Source organism: Tursiops truncatus, chromosome 9 (assembly GCF_011762595.2).
Source record: "Tursiops truncatus isolate mTurTru1 chromosome 9, mTurTru1.mat.Y, whole genome shotgun sequence".
NCBI lineage: Eukaryota > Metazoa > Chordata > Mammalia > Artiodactyla > Delphinidae > Tursiops > Tursiops truncatus.
In genome coordinates this window covers 16,194,207-16,211,264 of record NC_047042.1, presented here as the reverse complement: position 1 = coordinate 16,211,264, position 17,058 = coordinate 16,194,207, and the positions used below count along the sequence as shown (strand labels likewise).

Below are 17,058 nucleotides of genomic sequence, written 5' to 3'. Positions count from 1 at the left end.
TTCCTTAATTTCTCTTTCAGATTTTTCTTTACTAGTGTACAGGAATGCCAGAGATTTCTGTGCATTAATTTTGTATGCTGCTACTTTACAAAATTCATTGATTAGTCCTACTAGTTTTCTGGTAGCATGTTTAGGATTCTCTATGTATAGTATCATGTCATCTGCAAACAGTGACAGTTTTACTTCTTCTTTTCTGATTTGGATTCCTTTTATTTCTTTTTCTACTCTGATTGCTGTGGCTAAAACTTCCAAAACTATGTTGAATAACAGTGGTGAGAGTGGGCAACCTTGTCTTGTTCCTGATCTTAGTGGAAGTGGCTTCAGTTTTTCACCATTGAGAACGATGTTGGCTGTGGGTTTGTCATATGTGGCCTTTATTATGTTGAGGAAAGTTCCGTCTATGTCTGCCTTCTGGAGGGTTTTTACCATAAATGGGTGTTGAATTTTGTCAAAAGCTTTTTCTGCACCTACTGAGATGATCATATGGTTTTTCTCATTCAATCTGTTAATATGGTGTATCACATTGATTGATCTGCATATATTGAAGAATCCTTGCATTCCTGGGATAAACCCCACTTGATCATGGTACATGATCCTTTTAATGTGCTGTTGGATTCTGTTTGCTAGTATTTTGTTGAGGATTTTTGCATCTATGTTCATCAGTGATATTAGCCTGTAGTTTTCTTTTTTGTGACATCTTTGTCTGGTTTTGGTATCAGGGTGATGGTGGCCTTGTAGGATGAGTTTGGGAGTGTTCCTCCCTCTGCTATATTTTGGAAGAGTTTGAGAAGGATAGGTGTTAACTCTTCTCTAAATGTTTGACAGATTCGCCTGTGAAGCCATCTGGTCCTGGGCTTTTGTTTGTTGGAAGATTTTTAATCACAGTTTCAATTTCAGTGCTTGTGACTGGTCTCTTTATATTTTCTATTTCTTCCTGGTTCAGTCTCAGAATGTTGTGCCTTTCTAAAATTTGTCCATTTCTTCCAGGTTGTCCATTTTACTGGCATATAGGTGCTTGTAGTGATCTCTCATGATCCTTTGTATTTCTGCAGTGTCAGCTGTTACTTCTCCTTTTTCATTTCTAATTCTGGTGATTTGAGTCTTTTCCCTATTTTTCTTGATGAGTCTAGCTAACGGTTTATCAAATTTTGTTTATCTTCTCAAAGAACCAGCTTTTAGTTTTATTGATCTTTGTTATTGTTTCCTTCATTTCTTTTTCATTTATTTCTGATCTGGTGTTTATGACTTCTTTCCTTCTGCTAACTTTGGGGGGTTTTTTTGGTGGTTGTTCTTTCTCTAATTGCTTTAGGTGTAAAGTTAAGTTGTTTGAGATGTTTCTTGCTTCTTGAGGTAGGACTGTATTGCTATAAACTTCCCTCTTAGAACTGCTTTTGCTGTATCCCATAGGTTTTGGATCACCGTGTTTTCACTGTCACTTGTTTCTAGGTATTTTCTGATTTCCTCTTTGATTTCTTCAGTGATCTCTTGGTTATTTAGTAGCGTATTGTTTAGCCTCCATGTGTTTGTATTTTTTACAGTTTTTTTCCTGTAATTGATATCTACTCTCATAGCATCACGGTTGGAAAAGATACTTGATATGATTTCAATTTTCTTATATTTACGAAGACCTGATTTGTTACGTAAGATATGATCTCTCCTGGAGAATGTTCCATGAGCACTTGAGAAGAAAGCATATTCTGTTGTTTTTCGATGGAATGTCCTATAAATATCCATTAAGTCCATCTTGTTTAATGTAACATTTAAAGCTTGTGTTTCCTTATTTATTTTCCTGTTTGGATGATCTGTCCATTGGTGAAAGTGGGGTGTTAAAGCCCCCTATTATTACTGTGTTACTGTCAATTTCCCCTTTTATGGTTGTTAGCATTTGCCTTATGTATTGAGGTGCTATGTTGGGTGCATAAATATTTACATTGTTATATCTTCTTCTTGGATTGATCCCTTGATCATTATGTAGTGTCCTTCTTTATCTCTTGTAATAGTCTTTATTTTTTTTTATTTTTATTTTTTTTGTGGTATGCGGGCCTCTCACCGTTGTGGCCCCTCCCATTGCGGAGCACAGGCTCCGGACGCGCAGGCTCACGGCCATGGCTCACGGGTCCAGCCACTCCGCGGCATGTGGGATCTTCCCGGACCGGGGCACGAACCCATGTCCCCTGCATCGGCAGGCAGACTCTCAACCACTGCGCCACCAGGGAAGCCCAATAGTCTTTATTTTAAAGTCTATTTTGTCTGATATGAGAATTGCTACTCCAGCTTTCTTTTTTCATTTGCATGGAGTATCTTGTTCTAATACCTCACTTTCAGTCTGCACATGTCCCTAGGTCTGAAGTGGGTCTCTTGTAGACAGCAAATATATGGGTCTTGTTTTGCATCCATTCAGCCAGTCTATGTCTTTTGCTTGGAGCATATTTAATCCATTTACATTTAAGGTAATTATCGTTATGTATGTCCCTATTACCATTTTCTTAATTGTTTTGGGTTTGTTATTGTAGGTCTTTTCCTTGTCTTGTGTTTCCTGCCTAGAGAAGTTCCTTTAGCATTTGTTGTAAAGCTCGTTTGGTGGTGCTGAATTCTCTTCATTTTTGCTTGTCTGTAAAGGTTTTAATTTCTCCATCAAATCTGAATGAGATCCTTGCTGGGGAGAGTAATCTTGGTTGTAGGTTTTTCCCTCCATCACTTTAAACATGTCCTGCCACTCCCTTCTGGCTTGCCAAGTTTCTGTTGAAAGATTAGTTGTTAATCTTATGGGGATTCCCTTGTATGTTATTGTTGCTTTTCCCTTGCTGCTTTTAATATGTTTTCTTTGTATTTAATTTTTGATAGTTTGATTAATATGTGTCTTGGAGTGTTTCTCCTTGGATTTAGTATGTATGGGACTCTCTGTGCTTCCTGGACTTGATTAACTATTTCCTTTCCCATATTAGGGAATTTTTCAAGTATAATCTCTTCAAATATTTTCTCAGTCCCTTTCTTTTTCTCTTCTTCTCTGGGACCCCTATAATTCAAATGTTGGTGTGTTTAATGTTGTCCCAGAGGTCTCTGAGACTGTCATGAATTCTTTTCATTCTTTCTCGTTTACTGCTCTCTGTGGTAGTTACTTCCACTATTTTACCTTCCAGGTCACTTATCCGTTCTTCTGCCTCAGTTATTCTGCTATTAATTCCTTCTTGAGTATTTTTAATTTCATTTACTGTGTTGTTCATCATCGTTTGCTTGCTCTTTAGTTCTTCTAGGTCCTTGTTAAACTTTTCTTGTATTTTCTCCATTCTATTTCCAAGATTTTGTGTCATTTTTACTATCATTACTCTGAATTCTTTTTCAGGTAGACTGCCTATTTCCTCTTCATTTGTTTGGTCTGGTGGGTTTTTACTTTGCTCCTTCATCTGCTGTGTATTTCTCTGTCTTATTTTGTTTAACATACTGTGTTTGGGGTCTCCTTTTTGCAGGCTGCAGGTTTATAGGTCCTACTGTATTTGGTGTCTGCCCTCAGTGGGTAAGGTTGGTTCAGTGGGTTGTGTAGGTTTCCTGGTGGAGTGGACTGGTGCTTGTGTTCTGGTGGATGAGGCTGGATCTTGTCTTTCTGTAGGCAGGACCACATCTGGTGGTGTGTTTTAGGGTGTCTGTGAACTTAGTATGATTTTAGGCAGCGTCTCAGCTAATGGGTGGGGTTGGGTTCCTGTCTTGCTAGTTGTTTGGCATGGGGTGTCCAGCACTGGAGCCTGCTTGTCGTTGGGTGGAGCTGGGTCTTAGCATTGAGACAAAGATCTCTGGGAGAGCTCTCGCCGACTGATATTACGTGGCGTCAGGAGGTCTCTGGTGGTCCAATGTCCTGAACTTGGCTCTCCCACCTCAGAGGCTCAGGCCTGATACTTGGCCGGAGCACCAAGACCATGTCAGCCACACAGCTTACATATAAGTGGGTTAAATTCTCCAATCCAAAGGCACAGGGTGGCCAGCCTTCTGTGCTCCGCTTGGTCTTCCAACCGGGCATTGTCCTCCGTGCCTGGTCAATATGGATAGTCTGCTTAGGATCCAGGTCCAGCTGCATTCCCTAGCATCTAGAAGAAGCAGCCATCGTCCCCATCCTCTCCTATCCCTGCCGCAACTTGTCACCAAATAATATATTTTTAAAGAAAAAATACCTTATCAGTTGATCTCACCCATTTTTATATGTTGTTTCACCTATGCTGAAAATCCAGACTCAGTTTGATACCAACATAATTATTTATTTACACCACACCACACAAACAACTGTCTGAATATAACAATAACAATACTATCGATAACATGGTTATGGAAAAGAGGTAATGTGTTTTTTGGGAAGTTCTTGTTATCCTATAAGTATATCCCAGTAGGGCTATAAAAAATCATTACTGTGGGGCTTCCCTGGTGGTGCAGTGGTTGAGAGTCCGCCTGCCGATGCAGGGGACACGGGTTCGTGCCCCGGTCCGGGAAGATCCCACATGCCGCAGAGCAGCTGGGCCCGTGAGCTATGGCCGCTAAGCCTGCGCGTCCGGAGTCTGTGCTCCGCAACAGGAGAGGACACAACAGTGAGAGACCCGCATACCACAAAAAAAAAAAATAATAATAATAATTACTGTGTTTAAAAGTAAAGTAGTCATAAAACAGATAAACAACAAGGACCTACTACTGCTGTATAGCACAGGGAACAATATTCAATACCTTGTAATAACCTATAATGGAAAAGAATCTGATAAAGAATATATATATTCAATTATATACATATAACCGAATCACTTTGCTGTAGACCTGAAACTAACACAACGTTATAATTTAAATATACTTCAATTTAAAAAAGAGGTTTTAAAAAAAAGAAAGTAAAGTAGTCAAATGAGTAAAGTAAAAAGTCAAATGAAAGACTGCCTCTCTGTGTGGTTATGCCACCAACTGGACACATTATTGCATTAATATTTTACTTTTAATTTTTAGTAATTTCTTCTTTCAGTTTAATTTTGTTTTATAACTATATAAAATATTTATATAAGTTCAAAACTAAATCTCCACAACAAAGTATACTCATAGAAGTCTAGGTTCCATCCCTGTCCTCTCCTATGTATTCTTCACACACTCCCTCCCCCAACTACTGGTAACCATTTTGTTCTGGATTTTATGGTTTATCCTTCTATTTGTTAAAAAAATGGGCCAAGGGCTTCCCTGGTGGTTCAGTGGTTGGGAGTCCGTCTGCCGATGCAGGGGATGTGGGTTCGTGCCCCAGTCCGGGAAGACCCCATGTGCCGCAGAGCGGCTGGGCCCGTGAGCCTGCACGTCCAGAGCCTGTGCTCCACAACGGGAGAGGCCACAACAGTGAGAGGCCCGCATATCGCAAATATATATATATATATATATATATATATATATATATATATATATATATGGGCCAAAATGTGTATTTACTTATACCACTCCCTTTCTTATTAGCACACTGTAGACATACTTCTCTATAACTTGGAGATTGCTCCATAGTAGTATAAAAAGATATTCCTCATTCCTTCTTTTTTCTTTCTCATTCCTTTTTATAGCTGCATGGCATTCCATTCTATGGATGCACCATAGTTTGTTTACCTAATCCCCTAGTGATGAACATTTGGGCTGTTTTCAGTTTTTTTTCCAAATAATGATGCAATGAACAGCCTTGTGAATATGTCTCTTCATGCTTTTCCTAGTTCATTTATGGAATACATCCTTAGAAGTAGAGTTGCCGAGTAAAAAAGCAACTGCTTACATAATTTTGTTAGATACTTATATACTTTGTTAGGTAATTTTGTTAGAAACTCCCCTCTATAAGGTTTGTATGCTAATTAGCATTGCATTAGAGTGACTATTTTCTCATAAGTTTGCCATGTGTTATCAAACTTTTTTTTACTTTTTTGCTAGTTTGATAGATGAGAAATGGTGTTTCTGTATACTTTTATTTTGCATCTTTCTATTTATAGGTGACACTGAGCATCTTTTACAAATGCTTAAGAGATACCTACACTTTTTTTGGCAGGGTTGTTGGCCTTTTTCTTCTTATTTTAGAAGCTTTTTATATATTAGTGATACTAACTCCTTTTCTTTGATATAAGTTATAAATATTTTTCTAGTTTGTCATTGTCATTTTATTTTGCTTAAGGGTTTCTTTGCCATGTAAATTTTTTAACATAATCAAATTATCAATCTTTTCATCACTGCTTCTGGATATTAAATCAGAGAAGCTGCTTGTTTACTTGTGTTCCTTCTGGCACTTGAATGGTTTCATATTTCACATTTAATTCTTTGATCCACTTGGAATTTACCCTGCTATGTGAGCAAAGTGGGGATTTTTTTTCTCTTAGCTCTTTTTATCTATATCTCCTCTTCAACTCTAAGCACTTTATTCATTTCCATAACTACTGGATCACTTTTATCCATTCAACAAATCTCCATGGAAGATTTAATTAAATATCTTAGTCTCATATTTGCTTTCTTCTTTTACCTCAGTGAAAACTGCTTCATAGTTTATAACTAATGATATAAAATGCTCACTGTAAAAAATCAAATAAAGGCATAAGGAAAAAAGTAAATGTTACCTGGTATCCTATTATCCTACAATAATCATGCTACCATTTTTTCACCATGCTTCTGAGTCCCTGTTTATCACATATATATACTGTTGTTTGTGTTCTAAAAGTACTTCATATTTTAGGGTCTCATTTACCTTATAAGTGCTTACTATTTTTTTAACGAGAAGTATTTTTATTTGACAGATTGGTTTTCTCCTCAGATTTTCTAATACTTAAAGCCTTTGATATTAACACTTTAGGGATCCATTTCAACAGGATGTTTATTTTGTATTAAGCACTGCGCTATGTGATAGGAATGTAATATGGAATAGAAGTACACAGAGACGCTTTCTCTAGAGCCTAATGGGAGATACAGCGAGGCAAGGAGGTGAGCCAGTACAATGCAGTGGGGTAAGGACTGAAACTGGGAACATGTCAGAGTTTTGTGGGAGCAGATAGAGGATATCATACCCATATTTGAGTGTGTGTATGGGGAAGGAGGCGTCAAGGAACACTTTATTTCTAAAGTGAGAATGGAAAGATGAGTGTGACTTTTCCAGATGAACCGGGGATATAGACATGTGTTTCAGGTATTTGTAAATACTGAGAAGAAGGAGGGTGATTCATTCAGGAACAAAAGCTCAAGGACAGAAATTTTAAAAATTAAAAAGGAAAGAAATGATTGCTAAAGAGAGGAAGGGACCAGAGAAGTCAGGTTGGGACTGTATCCTGAGAGTAACAGGGGTAAGAAGAGTGGAAGAAGAAGAGTTGTTAAGACCAGTGCTCCCATCTTAACAACTAAAGAAGCCAGAGATATTGTTTAAAATTCAGGCTTGCCCCATACAGAGAACCTCTGCTGGACAAGAGGGAAACTGGAAAAGCTTTCAGTGGTTCGTGGAACTGGAGTGACAATTTTTAAACTTAAAGATTCTCAACCCAAGCATCCTATGGAAGATTTACTTAGTTACGCAGTTGCAGGGAAGCTGGGGAACTAGGTCTAAGCTTCAAAAAGCACAGGTCAAAATATCCTTCATATTTCTGGAAACCTATCTTAGGAAACAAAGACCACCTGGGGGGAGAAAACATGCTACCAACAGAGGCAGGTCTTCCTTCCCATGAAGACATTCACCAGATTGTGCAGTTTCATGTGGCAGGAGGCTAAAAGAGCTTGTCTGAAAGCCACTGGAGGACAGAGAAAGATAACCTCAATATTTCAGGGCTAAGGCGACAAAGACCCTCCAACTTCTCAATTAAAGGCCTGGGAGAAGCATGCCTTAAAAAAGGGGAGGGGCTTCCCTGGTGGCGCAGTGGTTGAGGGTCCGCCTGCCAATGTGGGGGACGCGGGTTCGTGCCCCGGTCCAGGAGGATCCCGCATGCTGCGGAGCGGCTGGGCCCGTGGGCCATGGCTGCTGGGCCTGTGCGTCTGGAGCCTGTGCTCCGTGGCGGGAGAGGCCACAACATTGAGAGGCCTGCGTACCGCAAAAAACAAAAAAAACAGAAAAAAAAAGGGGGAGAATTAGAGATATACTGAGTCCTATTAAAAGTGCAACTACCCCAAACCAACCCAATCCTAGAGTGAACTGAAATGGTCATACAAAGGGAGAGAAAAGAAACCAACAAAATACTTCATAATATGCAAATAAAATCCTATGAATCAGTAAGACATACAATTCTATAGAAAATCAACAGACGTGTAAAAGAGCATATGCAAATGGCCAATATATATATGGAAAATGAATAATATCATTAATCATAAAGGAAATAAAAATTAAAGCTACAATGTGATTTGACTAAACATCCACCAGAAAGATAGAACAAAAAACAGAAAATAGCAAGTGATTAAGGCTATGGACAAACTGGGACTCTCATATACTGTCAATGGGAGTTTAAATTGGTACAGTGACACTGGAAAACTTTTTGGCAGTGTCTACTGAAGCTGAACATATGCATACTCTATCACCTACTATATTCATTTCCTATAGCTGCCGTAACGAGTCACCACAAACTTGGTGGCTTAAAACAATATGTGTCTTATCTTGCAGTTCTGGAGGTCAGAAGTACAAATTTGGTCTCACTAAATCAAAATCAAGGTGTCAGCAGAGCTACTTTCCTTCTGGAGGTTCTAAGGGAGTTTCTACTTGACCTTTTCACCTACCTCCATTCCTTGGCTTGTGGTCCCCTTCTAGCAGTTACATCACTCCGATCACTGTTTCCACGATTACATCTCCTCTTCTGACTCTGCTACTGCCCTCTTACCCTTCTAAGGCCCTTGATGACTACACCGGGCCCACTCAGAAGATCCAGGATAATCTCTCCATCTCAAGATCTTTAAATTATATCTGCAAAATCCATTCTGCCATGTAAGGTAACACATGCAAATTTCTGGGAGGGCTATTATTCTGTCTACCACACCTACCTATTTTCCATTCCTGGGTTTATTCCCAATAAAAAAGGACAGAATTGTCAGAGGTAGCATTATTTAAAATAGCTTAAAATGGGAAACCACCCAAATACCCACCTATAGTATGGTGGATAAAATATAATATGGCATATTGACCGAATGGTTTATTTTACAACATTGGGAATGACCTACAAGGACATGCAACAACATGGAGGACTCTTAGAAACATGGAGCGAGAGACGTCAGAAAACAAGCACAAGATTAAAACTGGATGATTTTATCTGCATAAAATAGCAATAATTGGGCTTCCCTCGTGGCGCAGTGGTTAAGAATCCACCTGCCAATGCAGGAGACATGGGTTTGAGCCCTGGTCCAGGAAGATCCCACATGCTGTGGAGCAACTAAGCCCGTGTGCCACAACTACTGAGCCTGCTCTCTAGACCCCGCGAGACACAACTACTGTAGCCCACACACCTAGAGCCCGTGCTCCTCAACAAGAGAAGCCACTGCAATAAGAAGCCTGCACACCACAACGAAAGAGTGGTTCCTGCTCTCCGCAACTAGAGAAAAGCCCGCATGCAGCAACGAAGACCCACCACAGTCAAAAATAAAATAAATGAACAAAAATAAAATAAATGAATTATTGCTCATTTAAATAGCAATAATTAAAGCAAAAAAAAAACCAAACCCATCTCTACCATCAGAAATTAGTGGTTACTCTTCTTAGGAGAAGAAGAGGCAGAAACTAGAAGGGGGCATGAGGGGAGACAGGTATATTCTGGATTCAGGTAAAATTCTGGTAATATTCAGGTAATATTCTGGTAATATTCAGGTAATATTCTGGTAATATTCAGGTAATATTCTGTTTCTTGATCTTGATGCTGTTCTTGATCTTGGTTACACAGCTATATTGAGATTTGAAATATTCATTTAGGTATATAAGTATGATACACATACCTTTTCTTTATGAGTACAGTTGGCCCTTGAACAACACGGGTTAGAGCTGTGTGGGTCCACATACATGTGGATTTTTCAATAGTAAATACTACAGTACTACACAATCTGCAGTTGGCTGAATCTGCAGGTGTGGAACCACAGATCTGGAGAGCCGACCATAGTGATACATGGATTTTTGACTGCACAAAACGTCGGTCCTCCTAACCCCCATGCTGTTCAATGGTCAACTGTATTATACTTTAATGAAAGTTTTTTTTTTTTTTTTTTTTTTTTTGCGGTACATGGGCCTCTCACTGTTGTGGCCTCTCCCATTGCAGAGCACAGGCTCCGGACACGCAGGCTCAGCGGCCATGTCTCACGGGCCCAGCCGCTCTGCGGCATGTGGGATCTTCCCGGACCGGGGCACGAACCCGTGTCCCCTGAATCGGCAGGTGGACTCTCAACCACTGCGCCACCAGGGAAGCCCCAATGAATGATTTTTAAAAAGAGAAGTCAATGAAAGACTTTTCAAGTCTTTTAAGATTTTTGCAGTTTTATTTAGATATAATTGACTTATAACATTTATTAATATGTACAACATAATGATTTGATATATCTGCAAGATTTTATCAGAGAATTATATGATCAAATTTGTCCTGTCAAAGAAAGTTTCTAAAAAGTTGCTCGATGACTAGACTTAATTTCTGCCAGGTTATACAAACTTTCAGTACTTTTAAAAAACACTCCTCTCAAGTTCTCAAATCTAGAGACTTCTCTTTTTCAGCAAGCTCCAAGTTTTCTTCTTTATGTGCTACATGGTGCTCAGGATGGTCCCTTGTAAACTCATTAGAGCTCTGTAGCAAAAGAATACTTCAGGGGCTTCCCTGGTGGCACAGTGGTTGATAGTCCGCCTGCCGATGCAAGGGACACAAGTTCGTGCCCCGGTCCGGGAAGATCCCATGTGACGCAGAGCGGCTGGGCCTGTGAGCCATGGCCGCTGAGCCTGCACGTCCGGAGCCTGTGCTCCACAAAGGGAGAGGCCACAATAGTGAGAGGCCCATGTACCACAAAAAAAAAAAAAAAAAAAAAAAAGCTTCAGTTGCAGGGATCAAAATTCTAAAAGGTACTTAAAATGAGGGTGTGAGATCTATCTCCTAAGTATATATATTTAAGTTGTACATTAACTTTTAGGAAATGCATCACAGGGACTTCCCTGGTGGTGCAGTGGTTAAGAATCTGCCTGCCAACACAGGGGGCACAGGTTCAATCCCTGGTCCAAGAAGATCCCACATGCCGCGGAGCAACTAAGCCCATGTGCCACAACTACTGAGTCTGTGCTCTAGAGCCCGCGAGCCACAACTACTGAACCCACGTGCCTCAACTACTGAAGCCCTCACGCCTAGAGCCTGTGCTCTGCAATAAGAGAAGCCACCGCAATGAGGAGCCCATGAACTGCAATGAAGAGTAGTCCCCGCTCACCGCAACTAGAGAAAGCCTGTGCACCACAACGAAGACCCAATGCAGCCAAAAAAAAAAGAAATGCATCACAGTAAAATCTCATTTAACATGGACACCATTCTAACATTTTTTTTAATCTACACTAAAGTATTCATAATTGTATAGCTTGTTTATCTCCCTATTTCAAAGGAAGAGTGGACTCCCAATTTATCACTGTATCTTTAAAAAGGTAAAGATAATCAGTTTTAGCATATATTTTAAGTCTTAAAGCTTTCTATATCTTCTAATGTGCCTATCTCCTAAAGCATTTCTCTTATTCACACTTGATTTTCCAAAGCACTACAGATATATACCATGTAGCTTTCTTAACTGTATGAATCAACTCCTTGAGTTGCTTAAGAGTTTTGATAGATTAATATTACACAAAGGGTTTTAAAACAGATTTACTTGCCAGAACATTTTAAGCATATTTCAAAAAATGTTTTTAAGTGCTTATGCTATTATAAAAGGGCACTGGCATCTTTTCTTCCTTGCTTCCTTCCTCTTTTTCTTTCGTCCTTCCTTCCAGTCAACAAGCATTTATTGAAGCCTTACTGTGTGCTAGGTACACTTTTAGCCATTGAAGATACTACTACCATGACCAATATAGTATTCCATGTCTTATGGGGAATTAAATTCTAGTGAGAGGAGGGAAGAGTTCAGACTAAATAAATAAATAGTGTATTAGTAAGTGATGAGAGCTATGGAGAAAACTAAGGGGGATAAGACATTCTGGGAAAATCACTTTATAAAGAAGAATTATGAAGTCATTTCAAAGAGTTCAAAATGGTAATGTTTATTTTGCTTGTTTCTATTGAGACTTGAAAAATATATGTATCATAAGCCAACAGGTTGGTGAACAAACATTATCTGGAAACTACAATGAGAAATAACAGACATAAAGCTTAGAAATCATCTTGGAAATAACTATCAGCCACAGATAATTAAAGCAGCACATTTCCTACAGAAGCTATTCTGAATATTCACAGTGACAAGTCCAGGCCCCTTTCCTTTTAAATAAAGTAAATTCACTGTCAAACCCCTAGATTATATTTTATTATATCTAATAGAACTTATTTTTATTAAGCATGAACATTTAAAATCAGAAGGAACATGTTTCTAACTAGGAAATTTTTCCTTTAGATATTTTCTGCCAAATATTACTTACTTAACACAATCTGTTACACTGTATATAATCTTCAACTCTGCAGATGATTGCATCTCCTTTATATTGCCTGTCTATAATTTTAAACAATTACTACAGTACACTCCAGGGACTATATGTGCTATATAAATGGACTCTGTCTCTTTCTCCAGCCTTGAAGCTGGGCAAATGCAGACCTTGTAGGCCTGTAGGGTGCAGCCTAACAGGTTCTCAGGTGTTTATCACTTTATTTTAATTTTGTAGTATTTTTCCTCAAGGAAAAGGATTAGAGAGAATATATCTGTTCGTCACACAAGACTGGGAGGAGTGCCTGTTCCTGAAAGCCAAACTAAAAAACCTCACAATTCACAGAGTATCTGGTAGAGTCTAGCCTCTGTAGTGGGAAATAAGTAGCTCTAGACTAAACACTGCTCAGGTTTTGCCAAAAAATCTAAAAAACAAGACTCAAAGGAACCGAATTGTTTTTTAGTAACTTGACAGTACCCTAGAGTAAGAATACTTAACAGGAAGACAAAAGTATCTAGTACTAAACAAGGTAAAATTCATGTGTGATACTGAATCACAAATTATTAGACATGCAAAAAAGTAGGAAAAAATATCAATGAGGAAGAAGAAGAAAATTCAATCAACCAGACCCAGAACTGACAGAGAGGACTGAATTAGAGACAAGGGCATTTCCATTCCAGTCGCACTCCCTAGAGTTATACTCTCTTAATATCTGTGTGACTTGTTGGGATGAAGTTTACGTTATACAATTACTAAAAATGTGCTAAATCAACCAATAATAAACAATATTGGGAGATGTAATGGTTAAAGGTTTGAAATATTTCAAGTATCCTAAGGTTATTTCTTTGGTATGTTCCTACCACATTGAGAGAAAAAAATATTCAAAATGCCAATTAAGTTTACTCATTAAAGAAAGAAAATAAAATACTGTCTACAGGGCTTCCCTGGTGGTGCAGTGGTTAAGAATCCGCCTGCCAATGCAGGGGACATGGGTTCAAGCCCTGGTCCTGGAAGATCCCACATGCCGTGGAGCAACTAAGCCCGTGTGCCACAACTACTGAGCCTGTGCTCTAGAGCTCAGGAGCCACAACTACTGAGCCTGTGTGCCACAACTACTGAAGCCCGTGCACCTAGAGTCCGTGCTCTGCAACGAGAAGCCACCGCAATGAGAAGCCCCCGCAATGAGAAGCCCCCGCAATGAGAAGCCCGCACACCGCAACAAAGAGTAGCCCCTGCTCGCTGCAACTAGAGAAAGCACACGTGCAGCAACCAAGACCCAACGCAGCCAAAACTAAATTAATTAAATAAATAAAATTTTAAAAAAAAGAGAGTAGGAATATACCAATCTAAAAAAAAAAAATACTGTCTACAACAACTCCAAGGTTTTGTAAAGGCTTTGAAGTGATAAAGTAAAATTTTAATGAATGCTTGAAAACAGCAACAATGAGCTTTTACATTGCTTTCTTTTATTCTAAAAACTGAGGTTTTAATGAATTTTGTAATTATGCTTATATATTTCGTAGGTCAGTTTACATCTTTGTGTTTTCCTACTGGTATGTGAGTAAATGTATTCCACAACTGGCTTATAGTGTGAAAGTTAAATATTAAAGAAAACTTCATCATAACTGGTTTCATGAAAAACCATTACTTTCATACATGGAGTAAGAAACTATTGAAAGGCTGTATTTATATAATACTATATTTGAATATTTGAAAAACTACCTCCTAAAACTGATAAATCAGACATTTTTCAAAACTAAAAACTTTCGTCATTTGGAAGATACTGTTAAGAAAATGTAAAGGCAAACCACAGACAGGGGACTATATTTGTAAAACATACATCTGAGAAAGGACTTGGAATCAGATATACAAGGATATTTTAAGACTCAATAATAAGACGACAAGCAATAAGCTAAAAAAATTAAATAAAACTAAAAAGTCAGTAACTTTGATGAACACTTAACCAAAGAAGATATACAGATGGGAAATAAACCTATGAAAATCTAGTCTTTAGGCTAGTGAAGTTAAAACCACAATGAAAGTTCACTGAACACTCACAAGAATGGCTAAAATTAAAATGACAGGGCTTCCCTGGTGGCGCAGTGGTTGGGAGTCCGCCTGCCGATGCAGGGAACGTGGGTTCGTGTCCCGGTCTGGGAGGATCCCACATGCGGCGGAGCGGCTGGGCCCGTGAGCCATGGCCGCTGAGCCCGCGCATCCGGAGCCTGTGCTCTGCGGCGGGAGGGGCCGCAGCGGTGAGAGGCCCGCGTACCGCAAAAAAAATGAATAAATAAAAAAGACAATATCATGGATTGATGAAAATATAGAAGAATTATCATACATTGTTGATGGGGATGAAAAATGGTACATCTATCTTGGGAAACAGTTCAGCAGTTTTTTAAAGTTAAACATATACTTATCAAATGATCAGGAAATTCCACTCTATGTGTTTACCCAAGAGAATGAAGACATATGTCTACAAAAGACTTGTATGTAAATGACTGTAGCAGCTTTATTCATAATAACCCCAAACTGTAATAAACCAGTTATTCCCCCAACTGGAGAATAGATAAATTGTGTATATCTACACAATGAAATTCTAATCAGCAATAAAAAGAAATGGACTACTGGTACATGCAACAACATGAATAAACCTTAAAATAACTACGTTGCTATACAAGAACTCATACTGCATGATTCCAGTTTTATGAAAATCTAGGAAAAGCTAACTTATACAGACAGAAACCTTATCATTAGCTGCCAGGAGCCAAGAGGTAGGAATAGGAGATTAACTATAAGAGTACATTAGGGACATGGGGGTGGGGTGTTGGTGATAGAAATGTTCTATATCTTTTTTTTTTTTTTGCGGTACGCGGGCCCCTCACCGCTGTGTCCTCTCCCGTTGCGGAGCACAGGATCCGGACGTGCAGGCTCAGCAGCCATGGCTCACCGGGCATGGCTCTCCGCGGCATGTGGGATCCTCCCCAACCGGGGCACGAACCCACGTCCGCTGCATCAGCAGGCAGACTCTCAACCACTGCGCCACCAGGGAAGCCCTGTTCTATATCTTAATTGTGATGGTGGTTATAAGGACGTAAACATCTGTCAAAAATTCATAGAATTTTCTGCTCAAAGTTGGTGAATTTTATATATGTAAATTACATCTCAAAAAAGCTGCCCAAAACAGATACCTAAAGCAGGGAGAAGCACAGTATTCTTTGAGTAGGGTGATTTGTAGAAGTAAATAGAATGAATCAGTCCTAAATAAACCCTCTGCTTAAGTTCTGTCTGGGCACACACAAATGAAGACCTTCTCTGTGGTCACTGCCTTGCTGCACACTCCTTTAGAAGTAGAAGTAGGGAAGCAAGGTAGTGTGGTTAATTCATTCTGGAGTTGTCAGGGACTAAATAATGCTTACATTATTAGGTACTTTCAGTAACTGTGAATAACAACTACATACAAACTCTCAAAACACTTTTAAAAGGCCTAGGTACATTCAATGCTCTTACATTCAGTGATTAGACAAAAACACTTATATGATATTAGCTAGTTTGTATACTTCATTGTTTAGAACTACCCTGTGTGCCATTATTTCATGACAAAAACAAACTAAGAAAAATTTGTTGGATTATATTTGGTTAAGCAACTTTTAATTCATGATGTGGGTATTTCAGCTGTTCATTCATCAAATCTTCATTTTAACAATAAAGGAAAAGCTATAAGGTCTCTGCCTTTTAATATCTCTTTGTTAGGAATTAAAATACTCTACAAGCTTTAACTAAATTCTTCAACATCAATCACCCTTTACATAGGAAAAATTCAGGTTCCTCTGACTGAATTATGGAGAATTAACTTATTCTTCTGGAGCATTTTATTTCACATCCTAAGTATTTTAAAAGTGTAAAAAAAGAATTTATTGCTTATATAACTGAATATATAGGTAACATAAGAAATGACAATTAGCCAGGAGTTTTTAAAAGATGTTTTATAAATAGAGCAAAACTTCTTGATATTAAATTTTAAAGTAACTGAAAAACTGTGAAATCAACTTGCAAAATAAATACTGTACTTACAGTTTGTTGCTGTCTGAAACTGAGAAGAAAGTGCCTGAGTAACTGAATTCCAAAATGTGTATAAAATTTCAGCGTGTCCATCCTATGACCCAAAAAAAGGGATGTATTATTTTTTTTAAATTACAATGGATAAGACATAGCATTGAAAAAGTATTAAAAATGTATTTCAGTCTATCAAACAATGGAATTATTAAGTAACTAAGTAGAAATATATAGATTAGTCAAATCATGTCTCATGTCATCATCCTTCTCTGCTACATACTAGCTGTGTGAGCTTGGGCAAGTTGCTAAATCATTCTGTGCCTCCCTGCCCTCTGTAAAATGGAGATAACAGTACCCACACTGCAGGATTATTACAAGGACTTTAAAAGTTTATTAAAGTAAACTCTTGGGACAGTTCTTGACATATAATAAAT

General features: G+C 38.6%; 1 protein-coding gene across 4 annotated transcripts in view; it reads right to left on the bottom strand.

The window, feature by feature from the left end:
- Positions 1-17,058, bottom strand: part of COG5 (component of oligomeric golgi complex 5) — a 283,948-nt gene that overhangs the window by 87,168 nt on the left and 179,722 nt on the right. For all 4 annotated transcript variants that reach the window (XM_019940610.3, XM_033862890.2, XM_019940605.3 and 1 more), the window contains one exon: positions 16,643-16,724. In XM_019940610.3, coding sequence (XP_019796169.1) covers positions 16,643-16,724 — 82 coding nt within the window. The remainder of the gene's footprint in view (positions 1-16,642; positions 16,725-17,058) is intronic.